General features: G+C 37.4%; 1 protein-coding gene across 15 annotated transcripts in view; it reads right to left on the bottom strand.

Annotated features, from left to right (window-relative positions):
- LOC111866505 (protein madd-4) overlaps positions 1–22,163 on the bottom strand; it is a 669,679-nt gene that overhangs the window by 39,203 nt on the left and 608,313 nt on the right. For 11 of the 15 annotated variants that reach the window (XR_004513226.1, XR_004513225.1, XR_004513224.1 and 8 more), the window contains exons 13-19: positions 20,636–20,821; positions 18,132–18,268; positions 16,591–16,931; positions 12,493–12,797; positions 11,467–11,594; positions 9,232–9,372; positions 1,631–1,839 (exon numbers count right to left, since the gene is read on the bottom strand). Coding sequence is in view for 11 of the 15 variants with exons in the window: in XM_033752289.1 (XP_033608180.1) it covers positions 1,631–1,839; positions 9,232–9,372; positions 11,467–11,594; positions 12,493–12,797; positions 16,591–16,931; positions 18,132–18,268; positions 20,636–20,821 (1,447 nt within the window). In the remaining 4 variants the exon portion in view is untranslated. Of the gene's footprint in view, positions 1–1,624; positions 1,840–9,231; positions 9,373–11,466; positions 11,595–12,492; positions 12,798–16,590; positions 16,932–18,131; positions 18,269–20,635; positions 20,822–22,163 lie in introns of all 15 variants that reach the window. The other 4 variants (XM_033752297.1, XM_033752296.1, XM_033752290.1 and 1 more) reach the window with 2 other exon arrangements.

The following is a 22,163-nucleotide window of genomic DNA, read 5'->3' on the forward strand; positions in this document are numbered from 1 at the left end:
TCACCACTGTCATCCTTCACTAAGTTACTTCTATACTGGTAACCGTTCTTAAATTCATTTATTCTTCTATGCAGGTCTTTCATGTACTTGTTCTTACTACTTGTTTCAAGCTCATTAATTTTATATTTCAGGTATTCCCTCTCTTTATTTCTGAAATTCCTGCTGTCTTCATGTCATGTATTGTTCAGATTAATCCCATTTGTTTTATTTGAATACTGTAACCACTGCAATCTTTTTTTGACCTAATAATTTTGGGAATCCTTCGTTGTGGTATCCAGTATCTTCTGTGCTACCAACGACTCTTAAGCAGCAATAAAGATCGAAATTAAAACTGAGTATTTGTTGTGTTGATGGCAGACTTAATTCCTATATAATATATCTGAAACACATGACAGGATGCAACCAATGATGATAATAGACTAGGGATGTTTGAGAACAGGGTGCTGAGGGGAATATTTAGACCAAAGAGGGATGAAGTAACAGGAGGGTAGAGAAAACTGCATGATGAGAAGCTTCATAACTTACACTCTTCATCAAGTATAATTACAATAATAAAGTCAAGGACGATGAGGAGGGCAGGGCATGTAGCACGAATAGGGGAGAAGAGGAATGCATATAGGGTATTGGAAGAAAAACCAGCAGGGAAGAGCAACTAGAAAGACTAAGACACAGGTGGGAGGATAATATTAAAATGGATTTTAGAGAGATAGGATGGGGTATGGGTATGAACTGGATTGTTCTGGTTCAGGATAGGGACCAGTGAACAGCTTTTGAGAACATCATGATGAACTTTCAGGTCCCCAAAATGTTGAGAAATTCTTAAGTAGCTACACAACTGGCAGCTCCTGAAGGCGGGCTCAGCTCCATGGTGTTAGAGGCAGAAATGGCTTTTATGTACTAGGTAAATGTCAGAGATCAACAGAAAATCCCATTGGATTGACCAATGTATATTATAAAGGAAATTATTATAATGCAGGTTAAGGAATTATTTCCTACACATAACATTATTAGAACATAGTTATGACATTGTATGATACTGCAAATATCTTTGAAAAAAGGAAAAAAAAAAAACTCTTTGGAACTAAGGAGGTAGCATTTACATCCATTTCCAGCTCTGGTTACCTTCTTTTAGTTAGGCAGTGATGGACCAGTCTCTCTTAGGACAAACAGGGGCAGCTTGATGAGCAATATATTCTGATAAGTTAAAATCCCAAATAAGATGTGAATAGTAAAATAGCCATAACATATAGACTCTGTGCATATTTTTCTTAAATTTGGGGGATAATTCTATGGTATTTGGAAATGTATTCACTTCACTTTGAAGAAGCCCAAGTGACACTACAAGCTAACAATTTATTTGAAAATGACTGTGATCTCAAATTTTTAAAATTTTCAAGCAGTCTGTGGTAGTGGGAAGCTGAGTACCATCACCAAGTTTTAGCAATATCTGTGTCAGTGTGGCTGCCATTTCATTAGAAGACAAACAGTGAGCAGTAAAGTTCAGGCAGTGGTAAACTGTTTTGTCTATCATGGACTCTCCATGCAACATGAAATGATTGCATGGTGGTGATTGTGTGTTCATTGGTGTATGATGCATGAAACATGATGGGGTGATCCTTAGTACCTGTACCTGGTCCTTCACAAGTGGTGTGCCTGGCAGTGGCCAGAAGTCCACCCGATTCTCAATTACCTCCGGTACTGGAGTGGAAGAGGGTGCAGTATGCACTCTTCCTGATGGCTTCTTGGGCAGGGAAGACAAGGGGTTGCTTTCTGGTCGCAGCTCATGGCTCAGATCATCGACTCCTGGCAGAAAGGGACGACGTCCATCGTGGCTTTGTCCTTCAACAGTAAGATTATTCTTGTTCCAAATGCTAACGTGTGCAGTGAGAATGTAATTCACACTGAAATTCTAGGACTGTGGATGTGACTTTCAGGATGCAGAAGTAGAGATTCATACAGTGACTTATTTAAGAACTTAAACTTTCAATCTCTTCAATTGCAATACCTATTATCACGTCTACTGTTTCTTATTTACAATAAAGATAATGTTAAAATAGTTTTGATGTCTATTACATGAATGCTAGACAAAAATATGACTTTCAACTACTTTCATCAAACTTGTCACTATATCAAAAAGGAGTCTACTTCACTGGCATAAAAGTGTTTAATAATCTGCCATAAAGTATCAAAATCTTGAATAATGATACTGGACAGTTTAAATTAGCGCTGAAGAATTATCTAGATGCTCATTCATTCTACTCTACAGATGAATACTTCAATGTAAACAGAGAATGATGGCAAATTAATGTTATATAAATTTTCAAGTTAAAATTGACGCTACTAATGTATGTAACTTATGACTTGTTCTGTATCCAAAGGGATCAACCTGCTTAGGATTTACAGAATATAAATAAACTCAACTCAACTGTGACTGTGAAATATTCATATCCTATAGGAATCATTTAAATCAAATGGGCTTTGTCAACTAAATATTTCGGAATGTATTAATGAATTCATTCATTCATTCATTCATTTATTTGCATTCTGTTAATCCATACAAGGTCAAACCAACCTATGGGATATAGAACCTGTCAAGATACAAATATAATATAAACATAAAATAATGATATATACGTACATTCATAAAGACCACAATAAGGACATAAAGTAAAAACACAGTATTGCATAACAGCAGTGTCACAAAAACACATTTTGATCAAAGACACAAAGCAAAACACAGTATTGCACAACAGTGTCACAAAAACACAGTTTGAACAAATACACCATATAATAATGAAGACAATGAAACATGAATGAATTGAACTTACAGTGGGAAGACCTCCTACAACTAATCTAAATGTACAAAGGGCAAGAAATATAAAAAGAACCATATTCATTAGGAAGTTAATTGGTAATATTCATCAATACTATAGAATGCATGTTCTGTAAGGTAGGTTTTTAATGACGATTTGAAATGCTTAATATCTTTAGATAGCATTTTAATATTTAGTGGTAAGTGATTATAAATCTTACTTCCAGAAAAGAGTACTCCTTTCTGTACAGATGACAGATTTGTAGAAGGCAAGTGTAAATTGTGGTTGTAACGAGTATTAATATCATGAATATCAGAATTAGATATAAAGCAACTTCTGTTCTTGATGACAAAGACAAGTAGTGAGAATATGTATTGAGACTGAAGTGGCAATATTTGTAATTTTTTAAATAATTCACGGCATGAGTCGTATCTACCTGAGCTAGTAATAACTCTTATTATTCTTTTTTGAATTTTAAAAATACTGTCACTGAGATAAGAATTACCCCAGAAGACAATACCGTAAGATAGAATAGAGTGTGCATAGGAATGATAGATCGACTTCATTAAGTCTAAAGACATAAATGGTTTTATTGCCCTTATTGCATAACAAGCCTTATTTAGTCTTGATGACAGTTCAGTGATATGATCCTTCCATGACATTGTACTATCAACATTTAAACCCAGGAATTTAGTACAATTAATATTGGTAATCACTGAGTTAGAAGATATTATTTGCATTTTTATTTCTTTATGTTTTTTTAATAAGAATTGCAAGAAGTGTGATTTTTCACAATTCAGTGTTAAAAAGTTGCTATTGAACCAATTAATTGTCTCATTCAAGACTGAACTGACATTACTTTTAAATTCCTCAGGATTAGTGCTTGATATAATGATGCTGGTATCATCTGCAAATAATATTGGATTAGCCATTTTGTTTATGGTTAGTGGAAAATCATTTATGTAAATGAGAAATAGTAATGGACCCAATATAGAGCCCTGTGGAACTCCATGTTTGACAGGCTCCCATTTGGAAGATACTTTATTAAGCTTAATATCTTTCACTGATACTCTCTGATGTCTGTTTTCTAAATATGATCTCATTAATTTAATTACTATGCCTGAGATCCCATAAAATTCCATTTTTGCCAAAAGTATGTTATGATTAACACAGTCGAAGGCCTTTTGCAAGTCGCAGAATAGTCCGCCTACATAATTTTTTTTTTCTAAAGATGACAGTATGTTGTTTAGAAGTGTGTATGTTGCAATTTCGGTAGATAACGTTTCTCTAAAACCAAATTGTTCTTTTACAAGTATATTATTCTTATTTAAGTGAGAATACAGTCTTTTATAAATTATTTTTTCAATAATTTTGGAAAATGTTGGGAGAAGTGAGATAGGCCTGTAGTTAGAGAATTCAGTTTTATCTCCTTTCTTATATAACGGCTTAACTTCTGAGAATTTTAATCTATCCGGAAATATACCTGTTTGTAGGATCATATTAAATATGTATGTTAAGGGCGATAAAACATAGGGAGTACTAACTTTCAGAATTCTTGATGATATCTCATCATACCCATGAGAATTCTTAGATTTCAAAGAGTGTATTATTTTTTCAATTTCATAAGTGGTAGTGTTTCTGAGTTTCATCGTTGAAAACGACTGTATGAAATTCTGATGTAAATAAGATAAGAAATCTTTATTATTAATAATGGTTTTTCTAGAGACATTTTTGGTAAGTAAATTTTCAGCTACAGATGAAAAGTAAGTATTAAATGCATTTGCTATGGCTAATGGATTACATGATAATTTATCCTTTATTGTCATTGAGGATATATTATTACTAGTACTTCTATTATGAGTAATGGTTTTAAGTATGTTCCAAGTGGTTTTGGTCTTATTATTAGATTTTAATAGAAGTTTATTATAATAAAATTTTTTTGCTGCCATAATGACCCTAGCCAAGGTTCGACAATATTTCTTGTAATATTCCTTGAAATTTGGATCATTATTATTTCTGTAAGTTAGATAAAGTTTCCTTTTATTTGCACATGAAATTCTAATACCAGTAGTTAGCCATGGTTTTTGTTTATAAGAGTACTGGGATTTTTTTACAGGAAAACATGAATAGAAGATTCTTAGAAATGTGTTGAGAAAATTATTAAAAATTACATTGACATTGGTTTCAAGAAAAACATCTTCCCAATTTTCATAACTTAACAGACATGTAAACTGACTTATCGAGTAGTTGTTAATGTTTCTCGTATAGGTGGATACATGTTTAGGGACAGGAATGGAGATATTATTTAAGGTAATAGCCTGAGCATCATGGTCTGATAGACCATTAATAACAGGGTGCACGGAATATTCATGCCGATGAGTATTGATATAGATATTATCTATTAAGGTGCAAGAGTTATTAGAGATTCTGGTAGGAAAGTTAATCGTACTGAAGAGATTAAAAGAGGCTAAAAGAGAATCTAAGAGATCTTTCCTAGAACTGTCATTAAGATAGTTTATATTGAGATCACCACATAAAATTAATTCACTTGATGTTTTGTGTACTTTGTTCAGAATTAATTCCAACTGATTTAAAAAGTATGAGAAGTTGCCGGTTGGAGATCTATAAATACAAATAATAGTGAAGTTGTTGGAAGCTACGTTTAACTTCAAAGCACAAATTTCAAGGTCCTTCTCTTTGTTAAATTGGTCTAGATTAATAGTATTAAATTGGATATTCTTATGAACAAGAACACACACACCTCCATGACTGTATGTTTGTCTACAATAGGAAGTACCGACAGTATAGTGATCAAAATTTACTTCACTTATTTCATCAGTTTTCAAGTGGTGTTCCGATAAGCAGATAATTTGAGGTGCATTAAGAGATAATGAATTTAAGAATTCATCAACTTTATTAATAATTCCTCGTATATTTTGATGAAGAATTGTTAGTTTATTTGTATTATAATGATTCTGTAATAATTTGTTAGAAGGATGAATATGGTTCTTATGAACAGTATCATAAGGTGGTTTAGCATTATTCAATTTGATAGTGTTCCTTACAGCTGATTGATTAGCACTTACATCTTTATTCAACGAAGGAATGGATTTACCTGTCTGTGATCTAGAGGTTGACTTTACCATAAAAAATCTTTTTTTGTCACAGGGGCTTTTTTGATTCTACTAGAAGTTCTAGTCTTCAATATGCTAGGATTACCTACTTTTATGTTGCCATTTACAGTACAACTAGTTAAACTTTCTTTATCTAAACGGGGAGTACTGGCTAACCTGTCCAAAATAGTTTCATTAGTTGTTAGATTCTGATTATCTGAAATAGTTAGGGGAGTGGAATAACTAGCAACAGGAGAAGAGGTAACCTGAAAATTGCTATCTCGCCAAGCAAGAGTTATTACTGAGCCCATATCTTCTTTCAACGCTGAATAAATATGAAGAAGTAGATAACTAGAAAGCAACTCTTTACCCAAGCTGTTCAGATGCAATCCATGTGCAGTAAATAGTTGTCTATTGTTATGCATCTCTATTACATTGACATGAGAAAAGATCTTAGCTAGCTTGCATAACTTCCTATTAAAGGCTTGAATTTCACTATTAATATGGGAATTCCTAAGATCATACCTATAAGGGATGCACATTAAGATTACATTAGTTTGATTAACCCTTTTTACAAAGCTAGTCACATTATAAAATACCCTTTTAAGGTATCTTACATCATTCGACCCACAACACAAAATTAGGAAATCGTCCATCGTGAGTTTTTCAATGTCACTTTTTGCCGACTCCATCACCATTTTTGATGAAGCTCCTGGCATAACATACCCAGACACTTCAAACTGATCATTCAAAAAAGCTTTCATATGAGCTGCATAACCACGTAAGTGGCTGTCGCCTACCAATAATACTTTATGTTTGCGAGAATTAGAGAATTCCTTTTTATTAACTAGAAGCTTCTGTGAAGATTCCCGCACTACAGATTGTATGTAACTCAGATTATCTTTCTCACACTGCCTAAAGCCATCCTTCTTGTCGAAACAAACTTCACCGTTGATAAGTGTCGGTATGTGGCTAGGTAAAGAACCAATTTTGCACTCACTCCCTTGGTCATTTCTAGATGCAGGAACACTTAGAGCAGGTGGTCGTTGTTCGGGACGATGCTTCATTAATGAATTCTTCACTCCTCTTTGTTCACTACTCTTCTTATAGTAGTTAATACGGCATTGGTTTACCTTCTCCCTTTTCGATGGGACTGTTTCCTCTTCCCTTTTCGCAGATTCAGGGAGGTAAGATAAAGCTGAGTATCTATTGGCGACAGGAACCGGTCGCCGAGCTTGCAACAACTCGGAATTAACTGCTTTAATCTTACCACAAGAGTGTTTGGACAACACATCAGACCATGTAGTAGACAAGGCCGGCTCATCACACGCTCCGCTAACCTCCATAGTACTACGTACAGACATGCGTTGAGCAGTGACCTCATTTAACTCTTTATATAAGAGCTTAATTATGCATTGAGACGAACTCAGCTCTAACAAAGCTTCCTTTAACTGGCTTTCCAGCGTGACACAATTAACACATTTGTAAACACAATGATTATCTTGTTTGTGACTAAATTGCTCCGAGGACGAATCAAGCAGTACACGACTAGCCGCCATCTTTGTTTGAATATGATTATATAAAAGTAATATTAAGAGTAAAACATTAAAATACACTGACAAGAACACTATAAATTAAAAAGCAGATCACTGCTCTAGTTTGATACATAAATGAAAAACAATGATAGCCATGATAGACAGGGGAATGGATTCCTGTCAGAGAGTGAGAGAGACAAGGATATTACAACTGGAGCAACAAAGCAAGGAAAGAATGTAATGTGTAACAAAGAGAAAGGGATGGGTAGAGAAAATGGTTGCATGGAAGGCACAGTAAATGGAAAAGCTTGGAGGAAGAAAGAGTAGGAAAAGAATGAGGGGGAATTTGTCATGAAACTGATGACAATTCATATTAGTTTCCTTGGCCGTGCCATAGCTCAAGCAGGTAGTTGCTGGCTTCCCACCGCGGCAGCCTGGGTTCGATCCCAGGTCTGGTCAAGTGGGATTTGTGGTAAACAAAGTGGCGCTGGGGCAGGTTTTCTTCGAGTACTTCGGTTTCCCCTGCCAATCTTCATTCCACCAATTGCTCCACAATCACCCTCACCTAACATCTGGGGCTGGTACAATAGGCCACAAGTGGCCGCAGTACAAGGGGCTTCGTCCCACCCCACCAGTAATAAAAAAAAAAATAGTTTTCTTAGTGATTATGAGACATGTTAACTGCAAATTAATTTTGTTACAATCAGTATCATTCTGCAAATAAAAACAATTTAAGATTTGAGGCTTTCACGGCGGTGACTATGAAGAAAGCAGTCTTCTGGGATTTGGCACCGTGTATATGTGGTGTTAACCGACGTTTCGGAGGAACGTATCGCCTCCATCTTCAGGGTAGNCTTCTTTAAATTTTGCTTGGAATAATAGAAAAGTCTCCATACCTTCACAGGGTATGCAGAGAGTTTTACCTACACATTGGACATACCAGTTTTAATTGGAAAATTTGAGGAAATGTGATATTACATAAATTATATTACTTGCCTGTTTTGCCATGTAGATCAATATTTTTGACATAAGAGATACAAAAGCAGATTCAAGTAGACCTAAGAGAGATAAAGTTCATACTGTTATGTGTTAGTGAGTAGATACAGTGTTTGGATCAGTTATTGGATTTACTGAAGGCTTATAATTAGTAACTACAAATGACTGTAACACTGTCACCAATTACAGGCTAGACAGAGCAGATAATGCCCTATCTTTAGTAGCTCCCACCACAATGGCAGTTTAGTCACTTGAATGGTCATATGCTTGACAGCCGCCAAGTTTAAGATCCTATGTTTCCTGTGTCAGGTCTTGCCTTGTCCAATGTTGCGAACATTTGCATTTTCATGGATTTAATTGTTGCCTGCATAATTTTGTTATGTAATCATATAAGCATGAAACTTTGGAAGCCAACCCTTCTGTTGACTCATTGGCTCTCGTGATATAGCTTCAGGATGGACCCAACAGGAAACACCACTTCCAACAGTTCCGCTGTTGTTACGTCATGTCACTGTCACTGAGGAGAGACGTTTATTGCATCTTTGCCTAGCAATGGGTGATGAATTTGGCGAGTGGCATGACATGCTCTACTGCTATGGCGTGTAAGCATGGCAGAGGTCACGTGACGTCCACTGAGTCACTGTCTAGCAATGGATGTGTCTACAGAGCCATTCTTAAGTAAACAACTGTCTTTGCTGGTTTCACAATTCTGCTCTCAGCAGACATGCCACAATACGTTAACCTGAGTTCCTCTAAACAAACAGAAATAGTTACCATTGCTTTCCATGTTTGCATCCTCAAGGCTTGTCCTATCCAGCATGCGGTTTGCAGCCTGCCGATCGATCTCCTCTGAACTAGGGAACTCTCCAGGTCTTGCCTTCACTGTTAGAACAAGGTCAGCAGAAGACTGTCCAGCTGTGGAAAACATTTTGCAGTGATCAACAAAAAGTTTTATTAAACTTTGCTATAGGAAATTTTCTGAGACCTGTACTGCACTTATATATCTTTTGCATATTTATACATTAATCATTTCATCAACTAGTTCATATTCTGCCTCCAGAGGCAGAAATCTTATGTACATATGTTTTGATATTTATTTCATGCACAAGTGCATGTGAAATTACTTTAGTCTTCAAAGAACTCAACGAATAAATCCACTTGACACACAAACCTAGGTGATCTCAAAAAGTGACTACAATAGACCGGTACAACATTTAGTTCATTCAAGCAAAGTTACATAACTGTCCCATCAATATTAAGTTTTGCTCACAAATTGTATTTATTTGTGGTTTAGTTAATGATGCTGTTAGTACCTCAGACTATTATCTTTGCTTTATTTAATACTACTGTCAGTAATTAAAACTACATATTATCCAGTGAAAATGTGTTAAATCTCAGTTCTTATAAATTACACAAAGGAAAGATATTGTCACTGTGGGTGGGGGGGGGGGGGCATGTGACTTATAGATGAGGTTTTGGATTGGATGAGTGGATTTATTGACACATTACACACATCACTCGGAAACACATTTAATTATAGCTCCATTGCTATTTCCACACTTTACAGTTCACTGTGACACACAGACTATGGTTCTCAGTCTTCATTAGTCGTATCCTGGCAACGGATTTATAACAATCTCACTTCCACTGCAGCACATATGAAGTCTTCTTTTCACAGCCTAATTCCTTTCTTGCCATTTCTTCTAAATTATTCTGCCAATTGTCATCTCTCTCTCAAATATCTGCTGCAACTGCCAACTCCAGAACTTGACTCAATTCTAATTCTAGTCAGAAAGTAGCAGTCAGAGTTACCTTACAACTGGTGGTTTACCACCAATCAGTTCATCGTTGCACCAAGCCCCATAAGACCTATGATTAGTATTGTTCTTCAACTGAACACTTGTGGTTATAGTCCTCATGTAAATTCATCTCTAACGAGAGGATTGGTCTGTTGTTTCCAATTGCTGCTGGCCCTCAAAGAGCAGTAATTCTCAGATACAAGTCCAGCAGGACTATTTTACTATCTCAGACTCAAGGCTCTCCAAACCTGGAGGGCCAGGTCCCCGTATTTTAAGCCCCAGGAACAGGGTAGCCCAGTTATACCCCCTGGCACTGGGTTCCCTTTTTCGTCTCCTATAACTCACAGGGCTACAGTGGAGATATTCAAACCCACCTCCACATGGGAAATTTCGCCTAATGGGGTGTGGAGTCCAACTGGGTCCACTCGGCATGGCAGCCACTGATTGGCCTATTGTACATTCCCAGGGTGATTATGATGATGGAGAATTTGGTGGGATGAAGATTGGCAGGGGAAACCGAAGTACTCAGAGAAAACCCGCCCCAGTGCCACTTTGTTCACCACAAATCCCACTTGACCAGACCCCGGGATCGAACCCGGGCCGCCACAGTGGGAAGCCAGTAACCAGCGGCTAACCACTTGAGCTATGGCGCGGTCACTCTCCACACAGAAATCTATAATTCTAGCTGCCTGAGATCCTCGTTATATAGCGTCGGGGGGCTCCCACAGAAAACACCGCTCTTCTATCGCTGCACATGTTCATTTCCATGGGAATATATTTACCAAGCAGTTGCCTACGAATGAATTATTCCGGCTTTTAGGCATGATGTCATAATTTTGGGAATGGAGGAACTATATAGCAGGCACATATAAAATACTGGAAGGCTTAAACGATGTAAATTTTATGATAATTATCACCTTGTAGTATGTTAAATACCAAATTCAAGAAGACACACTCTGACTCTTCAAAACTCATCTTAATTATATATACCTGTTTAAAAACGTATTACATACTTCACAAGAAAACACACTGCATCTCCTTACAAAGACCAACCAGTTAATACTGTCTAGGGAAAAGATTGCTATTCATCCAGAGAATCACATGAAACATATAATTGTATTATGGGAGCAAGATGAAATGTTTTTCAGTATTAAAGTAGGTAGTACATATTGTAACCACTGTGATTTAAATAGTTAAGTTGCTAACTTACCAAGGCAAGTGTAAATTCCTCCATCCCTATGTGTTACATCTTGAATGCGAAGTGCACCTTTCTTTGAAATCTTATATTTCTTTGAATTGCTTATAAAATTGTGATCTTTTGCCCACTGTATTTTAGTCCTGTAAATATAAAACATTATGCGTACAAAGGCTTATTATGTAAATGCAATATTTACTTCAAACCATTCTTTATTCCATAAAATACTTATAAATATCAACAAATGATTTACATAACACAAGTATTATGCTTTTGGACATTATCCATTGTCTTGTCTATTTTTAAAAAAAGTCCTGTTTCTTTCTTAAAACACAATGTTCTGGAGACCCCATTCTGTCCCTGTCCTCAGGTAAACCTACTCAGTTGGGTCCAATAGAGAGAGAGGTAGCCCCTATCTCCAGACAGGATATTTTTTTTTTAAATAGACAAGACAATGGATAATGTCCAAAAACACAGTACTTGTAGCGGTTTACCATTGTCACAAACTTTTACATCTTATCAACTGATTTACATGTTGGATGTATGTCAAATTACAGAAAAAATCATAGAAATAAAGGAAATAACTACTGTTCCTTGTAAAGTACAAACCATTTTGTTGTTCTGTCATTGCATTCAATATATATTTACATTTAAGTTGCCAACAGTCTTTTACAGAAAACCCATACATAGTACATTTTGCTAGATAATGCATAAGAATTGTGTACTGTGAAGCACTGAATATTTTTAGATGCGAACGAATACAAAATGATTAATTTTATCCATATAAGGGTATTTAAAAAATACAGTGCTCAGCCAGCTAGACTGTATATATGAACAGTTACAATAGTGCAAGGCATGGCCGATAAAGATTAAAGGATATGGGGTCATGCAAGGAAACCTTTCGGCATTCTTCACCCCTGCACTGGATGGAGATGAAGGGACTATACTCAACTGTTTACATTGGAAATCTTCAGTCAATGAAAATACATATAGTGCAAATCCAAAGCAAAGTAAAAGATAACTTTGAATTGTTATTATTACCTGTTAAACCGTTTCACTGGACACTTGATCTTGATCTGTGTGCCCCAGAAGACAGTGGCTTGCCCACCGATCTTGAGTGTCACCTTTTTCTTGGAGGGGTTCTGCTGTACATAAGAGTGGTTGGAGGTGGCTATATGTGGCCTGTCTGACTCCATGACACAGGAACGCGTGTTGCAGGGCTTCTTGTCTGGAGGCTTACTGGAAGGGCATTTGGATGCTGAGCGCAATACCAAGTGGTTTAGAGCCATCACTTGCTTGCACTCTACCAGGCGTGTCTTTATCCCTCCGCCACAGCTCTTGGAGCACTGCACAAATAACACCACTGACACACGTATATATACAGAGTGTATCACATCTCAACGGCAAAACTTCAGGAACAGACTCCCCATGTCGAGTTGTGATACACTCTGTATATATACAGGAGGTGGACAAAATAATGGAAACACTGAGAACTAAGGAATACAATTTGTTTGTAATGACTACATTGATGGAACTTCAGTTAGCAACACTGAATGTTCATCCATTTGTTTACACTCTGCAGTGTTCATGTCATGGCATTAGTGATTATGTTGAGTGAAGGTCTGTGTGAAAAATCTGAAAATGGGAAACCTGTCCAATTTTAAGAGGCCAAATTAGCTGAAGCATCTATGACAAAAAGTGTTATATTATTAGGTGTATCGAGAACGACAGTTTCTAAAGTTAGGTCAGCATTCATGAATCATGTGAAGACAACAACAGCGAAGAGAAACAATGGGCGAAAGTTAACATTTACAGAATAAGATTGAGGAGGACTGATTAAAAAAATTGCAGATCTATTGCAGCACAGGTGATGGGATAGCAGAACTGAATATTCATCCTGAAGACCCTGTTTCCACAAAAACTGCACGACATCAGCTTCACAAATCCATCATCCATGATATGACTGCAACTACTAAACCTCTGATTACTGAAAGTAATGCTCAAATGCATAAACAATGATGTCACGACCATAAAACCTGGATATCAGACAACTGGAAACAAGTGATATGGTCAGCTGAGTAGTCCTTCACGTTGTTCCCTACACCAGGAAGAGTTTACATTTGGAGGAAACTCGAGAAATTTGGAATTCTTGGTTCCAACAGTGAAAGAAGGGGGAAGATTCTGTGATAGTTTGGGCAACGATATTCTGTTGGACCCCTTCATGGCTGAAATGCTACAAGGGAGTATGCATATGGACAGGTTGGATAATCAGGTGCATCCCATAATCCAGATATTTCCGAACAACGATGCAGTTTTCAAAGATATCAATGCCCCCATTCACACAGCTGGAACTGTTCAATCATGGTTTGAAGAACATGAAGGTGAACTTCAACATCATTCCTGGCCAGCACAATCACATTTGAACATAATTAACTACTCTGGTCAATTTTAGGGACTAGAGTGAGGAACAAACTCCCATCTCCAAAATCTCTAAAGCAATCTAAATATGTTCTTCAAGAAGCCTGCTGTAATGTTCAGCTTAAGATGGTTCAAAACGTGCACAAGTCAATTCCAAGAAGGACTGGGCTATACTGGTCCAGCACCATATTACTAAAGAAATTAGTACTGTAGCTCTAGTGCTTCCATTAGTTTCTCAAATGCCTGTATATACATAGGTCAGTCAAAAAGTTCCCGGAATTCCCCTGCAGACTGAGAACGAGCGATAAGATAGCGCACACACTGTTATGGTGGGGAGCTCAGCATGTCTGCTCACAGGCACAACAGGTCTGGACAGGTTTCAGTGTGCAGTGTTGTTACTGTTCTGTTTGAATTAGACGTGAGTGTTGGTCATTCGGCGCAATGTTGCAGTTTGAACAGGGTGCGGACATCAAGTTCTTGTGCATATTAGTAAAATCTGCTTCAGAGATGCAATCAGCCCTGCAGCAAGTTTACGGTGATACTGCACTAAAGAAATCCGCAGTTTACGACTGGTTTTCCCGGTTTAAGAATTGGCAGGAGACGTTAGAGGATGACCAGTGAAGAAATGATTGGAAAAGTGCGACAACTGATTCGATGTGATCGAAGAATGACCATTGCAGAGTTTGAGCAAGAAGTTGGTATCTCTTACAGATCCATTCATGCCATTTTGTCCAATGATTTGAAGATGAGACATGTCAGTGCAAAGTTTGTTCCGAGGCAGCTGACCACAGATCAGATGGAATGTTGCATGATGGTCACTGGTGATCTGTTTGACAAAAGTATGCAGGACCCAATGTTTCTCAAAAAGATTGTCACTGGTGATGAATCATTGGTGTTCGCCTACGACAAGGAGACAAAGATGCAGTCATCGGAGTGGCACACAGCGTTGTCTCCCGGGACAAAAAATCACGCCTCGTCAGATCCAAAGACAAAGTGATGCTCACTGCATTCTTTGACATCGACGGTTTGGTGCAGCATGAGTTTGTACCACCTGGACAGACTGTTACTGGCCATTTCTATGTGCAAGTTTTACAGAGGTTGCACGATGAGGTTCAGAGGAAGCAGCACAACAAGTGGCAGGGACAGTGGTTTCTGCATCATGATAATGCACTGAGCCACAAATCACTTGTTGTGCAGCAATTCCTTGCCCAGAAAAACATTCCTGTCATCACTCAACCACCGTACCCTCTGGATCTCGCTCCAAGTGACTGTTGGCTGTTCTCTACTCTGAAAATGGGCCTCAAGGGGACATGTTTCGCAACCATGGAGGACATCAAAACGAATGCGACAGCTGAGCTCCGGAAGATTCCAAGAGAAGCCTTCCACTGCTGCTTCCAACAATGGCAGCATCGATGGAGCAAGTGTGTGTGTGTGTGTGTGCGCAAGGGTCCCACTTTGAAGGTGATTAGGTAAGCGTTGCTGTATGTCCTACCATTAGACTGCTATACCACCATTCCAGGGACTTTTTGACTGCCCCTCGTATGTACTGTTCTGTTTCATGTTTCCTATCATGGATCAAATGGATAGCACCCAACTATGTCAGAAGTTTATTCTGTAGCTTGCCTATCTGTATGGTAGCCATGGTTCTTAAAATAATGCACAAAAACTGCACAAATTTTCAGATATGATTTGAATCCTCATTCCCAGTCTTTTTAATTACAAGAGTACACTTATTTTGTTAATTCCAGCATTATCATTTCTTTAAAGCAATCACTGTTCTGGTACTGATAATGGAAGCAACCGTATTCTGGGTTAGGAACAGTTACTTCTGCTTGTGTGTCATATTAATATCATTTTAATTTATCTAAACACCATGTGCCCGCAGAAAGAATTTTTGAAAAGAAATTTATTATTTGCATTAAAATTGTCTATGAGCTCATCAGAATATGTGTAAATAGCAAGTAACAGAAATTAATTTTTATACATCAAGTGATTTAAATTAATAATAGGATATGAAAACTTCTTTAATAAAATAAAAACAGTAGCATTTAATGGGAAGGAACTAGTTGACTTTGTCAGATGAGATCTTATATAAATATAAAAATTGTATTTATACATTTTAATACAGGTGTCTACAGACATCTATAAAATAAGAGGCAAATATTGATACTGTAAGCATAATACTTTACATACACTTTAATAAATGTATTTATTTATTTAACAGGGTTTATTTCACGATACGTTCAATAGTTCATACTTTATGGCACTGACCAGTAGGATAATCAGTGAATAATGAATTTTGAAAGGATATTTACTGAAGTGGTTCTTGCCTAATTTGAGGTATCATTCTGCCACTTTCCTGGAGGAACCAAATATCACAAAAGTTCTCAGTCAGGTACCTGGTCTCTGAATGGAGATTTGAACCACAGAGCTCTTAAATATGAAGTATGATTGCTATCCACTTCATCATGACATTGTGCAACTTGTTTCTTGTTTGTCTCCTTGTTTGTTTGGTTGTTTCTTTTTTCAACGACTCTTTCTACACTACATCCCTGCAAGTTATGCAGTGTCGAGTGGAAGGGTGACTCTTATGAAATGAAAAGAAAGTACAGCACAGTCATCACAGCTTACTTCAAGGCACTATTACAAATTTTTCATAGACTGAAGAAAACTGTGATAATTCTCAGTGCAATAGTTGATCTCTAGTTTTCAGTTACGTGCCTTTGTCCACTCAGTGGTGTGCCAGCGGATGGGGCAGTCCAACACATTACAGTACTGGCGGTCAATGGGTGGTGGCTGTGGGCACATGTTGTTGGGCACAATGACCGTGTTGGTTCCGCCACGTGTCACTTCATGAATGCAGTTCACTTCTCGGGTCTGGAAGCCCACACCACAGGACTTTGTGCATGGCTGAAAGTCAGAGTAATTCCATCGTGGCGGGCATGGGTGGTCGTTACATGTACGGATAAGGGCTTCAGGACGCGCATCCTGGGGGCACAGGAATGGTGATACTGGCTTCTGGTCGCCATCCCGAACGCACAGGATAAGCGACTCCTGGACCCCTGTGAGGAAGATGAGAAACATAAAACATAAGGTTTTGTTTTCTAGACTTAATGTTAAAGTGGCAGCTATGTTCCTAGCCATTCACTTTCCATAGCAAATTTCGTGACTCTGATCTATTTTGGTTATTCAACCATTCAAAGCATGAAGGAAACTAAAAGCAACTTTTGTACTACCTGCTTTACCAATCAAAAACTGAATTTCTACTACAGAATATATTTATGTGTTCTATATGATAACCAGTATAAAGGAGTACTTCTGTAAATAGTATTAACTGATTGATCCTTGAAATGGAGATTCAGTGTGTTTTCTCAGAGACAGAAACTGAATTCTGGATCTAGCTCTGCAACGTGCAGCACACAGGTTGAATTCAGCTGTCAGATGGTGTTGTGAAGCTCAAGGCAGTATCATTCAATTCCCCAAAATTTTCATTAAGAATTTCCTACTCTTTGAAAATACAGTGAATCTTGTCAAGTGACCAAAAATCAGCCAGATAAATTTTAATTTGAGCTGTGTATTGGCAGATCCATTTCTGAATACCACAGCTGATTTTGGTGCTAACTTCTTGAAAATTTACCCCAAGATCCAACGTTCTCCTCTTAAGTTTAAGGCCATACAGAGATGAAATTCTTGGGGTTCATTAGTGTGAGTTTTGATGTAACAGATCAACTACAGACCAGATCTTTTCAATTTGTGAGATACTGGAGAAGAAATGGGAGTACAATGAGACAGTACATCAGCTATTTGCAGACTTCAAGAAAGCCTATGATTCAGTTAGGAAGTATTGTGCAATATTCTCTTAGAGCTTGGGGTACATATGAAGCTAGTTAGGCTGAATAAATGTGCTTAAACGAAACATACAGTAAAGTCCGTATAAGTAAATATTTGCCCGATATATTTGTGAACATGGTGATGAACCTTCTGGTCACATACCGCTGGGAATTATTTCGCCAGCTGACAACAGCATAACTAAACATTCAAGAAATCACATTTTATGACGGACTCTCGTAAACAAGTCTTACGTGTACTATGTAAAATTCGAATCTTTAATGACAGTGAAGACTCGTGCTTTGGTATTCTAAATTATGCCACGGTGTTATCTATTATGTGTGTACTGAAATTTCAGAGGAGCATACTGACCCTAGCTTTGACATAGAAGCTTAAATGGTGTTATAATTCCAAAGACCACAAGAGCAACTCACCACCGAGACAGGAAGCACTGCAGTGGGTGAAGCCCTGTTGTTTCCACGTGTATGTCTTTCCTGCCGGTGCTGCCACCCTGATCTGGTCATGTCTGTACGTACCAGAGTCTCTGTAGAAACCGCCTTCTTGCTCCAATCTGAAACCATTTCAATGTCACAACCGGTCACAACACCTGATGAATCGTATGCACCGTTAAACGGTTTGCAGGGTTGACTTCGCATCGTGAATCAGGAAGGAGTGCCTCTGACCTATTTTAAGGTTATTTACTAACCCAGCATCTTCCATGTTTCTTTCAGACTCGTTGCATCAGTACGGAAACTGTTCGTCACAACACCATAAATCTGACGTTAGGAATCAGCACTGCCTGAATATATATCTGTAAACGTTAATAAATTTCATTCTTATTTTCCTCCAACAGAATATACCGCAAGATGGAGGATCCAATAACATGTGATTTACATAGTGACACTGTCAGTAGCGCGGTCTAGGGGCCCATGGCATCAAATGATAAGATGATTTAGTGAATAATGAATTGGAATGCATGTGGAAGGAAGTACTTGTGGCCTAATCTGAAGTACTATGCCCGCATTTGCTTGTAGGAACGGACGAACACGACGAAAAATTGGAGTAGAATAGTCAGTCTCCCGCCGAGATCTGAACCCGAGAACTCCCGAATATGACATGAAAGTGATACTCACTCAACTGTGGTAAAATAACTGTGTTCATCTCTATGTTCATGTTTTGTCCAGAAAATCATTAATTCATAAAACATTATTCATCACAGTTTTTTGTGGTCAAAAAAACAACGTTTTCGCAGCTAGGCGTCCAATAGTGAAAGCCAGGACATGATGTAACTTACTTGTATCATAAGTGGTACAAGATTGCATAAAGTATCAAAAGAATGGGAAACTCATTTTCTGCATCAGCAGTTCTTTAGGAAGAGAAGAGAAGATATAAAAAATCAATTAATATTTTCATGGAAGCGCAAAAAAAAAACAATTTAGGATATTCCATTCCGTGGGGGAGATTTGATCAGAAATTGTGCAAGACCAAAGGGAACAGAGGGATATGCCGTTATGTAGTCTTGTAAAGGAGGAAAGTATTGCCCCCATTTTCAGGGTCTAAGCATAGGCCGAGCAAACAACAGGCAGGCAGTACATTTCTCTGGAAAGCTGGTAAACTTCTATGGTTCTCCTACTAAGCAGGGCCTATTTCCCTATACAGCATTAGGCCTAACCCATGGGTTTTTTAATGGAGACATAGTGTTTTTTTTTCATAAAGCAGAAACTGAATTTTTAAATATTTTTTTGATTAACGTCGTACTTCAAATGTTGACTGATACTAAAGAAAGAAGTCCAACTATACTAATGTTATGACCACATGACACCTCTGTAATCTTGTGGGTCTATCAGTACCCAGATACTAATATTAAATGGCACTGAACTGGATGTTTTAGTGATATTCCCGTTTAAAAATTTTAATTTTTTCCTCAAAGTGCACCAAAAGAATCAAAATATATCGAACATGCCTGCAGACTTAACTACCTTAGCACCTTCTGGTAGTTCCTGCACAGTTGAACGTTTTTTTATATATTTACTTTTTATACGGGAAACTTTCACAAAACGTTGTCGGACATTGCCGATTTTCAGCCATACTGGCCTAAAATAAAGCCCACTTTACTTAAGGGGAGGCAGAAGGTTGAAATATTAATTTTTCATATTCAGGTAGTTTTTATGAATACCTAATGATTCTGCAGTCCTTAAATTTGGTACATAGTCATTTATGGGTTTCTGTATTTACTGCCTTCCTGCTTGTAATTTTCTTCCCATAGACCATACTTTTCAACATTCTCCATAGAAAATATTTAATAACTTCAGGACTTTTAAGTGTCAGACTTGTAAGACAAAGTCAGTAAATACAGAAACCCCATAAATATCTGTACAAAATTTCAGAACTATAGAATTTGTAGTTACTCAGAAAAATGGACCTTAATATGACAGAATTAATATTTCTTCCCTTTGAAGGCATAAATTGACTTTTTCATACTATCTTAAATAGTTATGAAAAGAAAAGATCGCACGTCAGCTTAAAAAACGGTGAAGAATGCCGTTAAGAATTCTACATGCTGCACCATCCAGCAAACCGTTTCTAATGTTGTGTTTGTGTCAACTGTTTCGTTTCCTCTTGTATCACATGAGGAAACAAGTTGACAGAATAGCTAAAGTGGAAGCAACTGTAAGAAATAACTTTTCTACAGAAATCATACGAATTGAGCCAAATTTCAAAAGTTACAAGTTATAACAAAAACTACAATGAGGCCAAGAAAAGAAATCTCATGCAGCTGCCATTGAAGGCCATCATTACCACCACCTATGAAACTTCCTTCTGGGGCCTCAGTCTAGCAAATATATAGTGTTTACAACAAATCTAACACACATTTTTGATTCCGGTGAGACTCAAAGTATAATTTTCAAATACTAAAGCGAAATGTATGTCTGCATACCTTTCAGCTGAGCAGGGCTCCAGCACACAGCGCTCAACTTCGGATGGCTTCGGGCCTTGGCACTGAGAATCAGGAAGGCGAGCAATAGTCTTCGAGAACTCCAGAAAGATCTTGCACTGAACCTCACGTTTCCGGAAACCCTGTCCACAGGTTACGCTGCAGGGTCCCCACTTCTCAGGAATGAAGCTATCCGGAGAGATAATCAAATGAACTCAAGTAATCCTTGCAGTAAGATGGCTCGCTACAAGCGGAAAATTGCACATGATTCTCAAACAGGGTTCTGGGATAAAAAAGTTGAAGTGTATGTAGAATTACGCTCTGGGGATTATCCATGAAAATCCATAACTGAATGCCATCACAAATAACAGACTTCAGAAAATTATGCAAGTACACATCTAAATGCCAACAATAACACAGTTATTATAATAAAAAGTAAAGCTATCCCTGTACCAGGCCGTGAAGGCACATAGGGTTGTGAGACGTTGAGGGTCCCACATTATCTAGACAATCGGCTCAAAGATGGCGGTAAGGTTGTCAGTCTTACGCGCCGGCCGCGCTTTACTCCTCAGGAAAATTATTTAATTAATTCCTGGTACCCATTTCTGTTAGAGGCTGAGTCAACCCCAGGGTCATACTGCGGCTGGAAGGATTAGGTCAATTGAAAAGTATCCAATGACCATTAGTCTTAAAATTATTATCATTATTGTTAATATAAAAGTTAGTAAAAACAATATTTGGAGAAAATATTACAGGTTGAACTTGTCCCTAGCGAAAATATTACATTATACGAGCATAAATAAGATTTAACAAAACAATAAACAGGTATATATGTTTAATGTTTGTATGGCTTTCAGTTTTAAAGGTACAGTGTGTACTGAAGTAAAAAAAAAAACTTTCATCAGTTTAAAAACAAATTTTAACCCCGTCGACAAAGTCTGACAGGCGTAGGACGCCTGTTTAATTGGGTGGGAGTTGGTTACTTTGACGGCCGTAAAATTGGAAATAATTTACATAATGAATGACAGATGCAGTGTTCCTATATGGGAGTTTTGTTATAATTCTATGAAATATACTTTGAAACATTTTAATTTATTTTATATTTGTATGTACTGAATAAATAAAACCAAATTGCTTGCCATATTTTTAACATCTCCTTGTTGCTGGATATTATTTGAACCTTTCGTTCATTTATAAGATATTCTATCCTCTGTGCAACTTTTAGAGATTGGTAACACAGCGTTTCTAAACTTTTGAACCGTAGACGTTTTGTCAGTGTTCCATGGAAATTTCTTTTGAATGAACTTCTGCTGAACAGTGGCAATATTTTCTTTGTTTAAGTTTTGCTTTCTTTTAAACAGTTTTCTTTGTAAGCAGCATCACAAGCAAAAGATATACGGTAAATAAAGGGGGGTTTCAGATGACCCGTGGAGTTCAAAAGATTGGAAAACACTGAGTTAGCATATCTGAGAACCAATATTATTTATATGTGTAATGCTCCATGCAGATAAGCATGTAAATTAAAATATCT

Source organism: Cryptotermes secundus, unplaced genomic scaffold, assembly GCF_002891405.2.
Source record: "Cryptotermes secundus unplaced genomic scaffold, Csec_1.0 scaffold401, whole genome shotgun sequence".
In the NCBI taxonomy this organism is placed as follows: Eukaryota; Metazoa; Arthropoda; class Insecta; order Blattodea; family Kalotermitidae; genus Cryptotermes; species Cryptotermes secundus.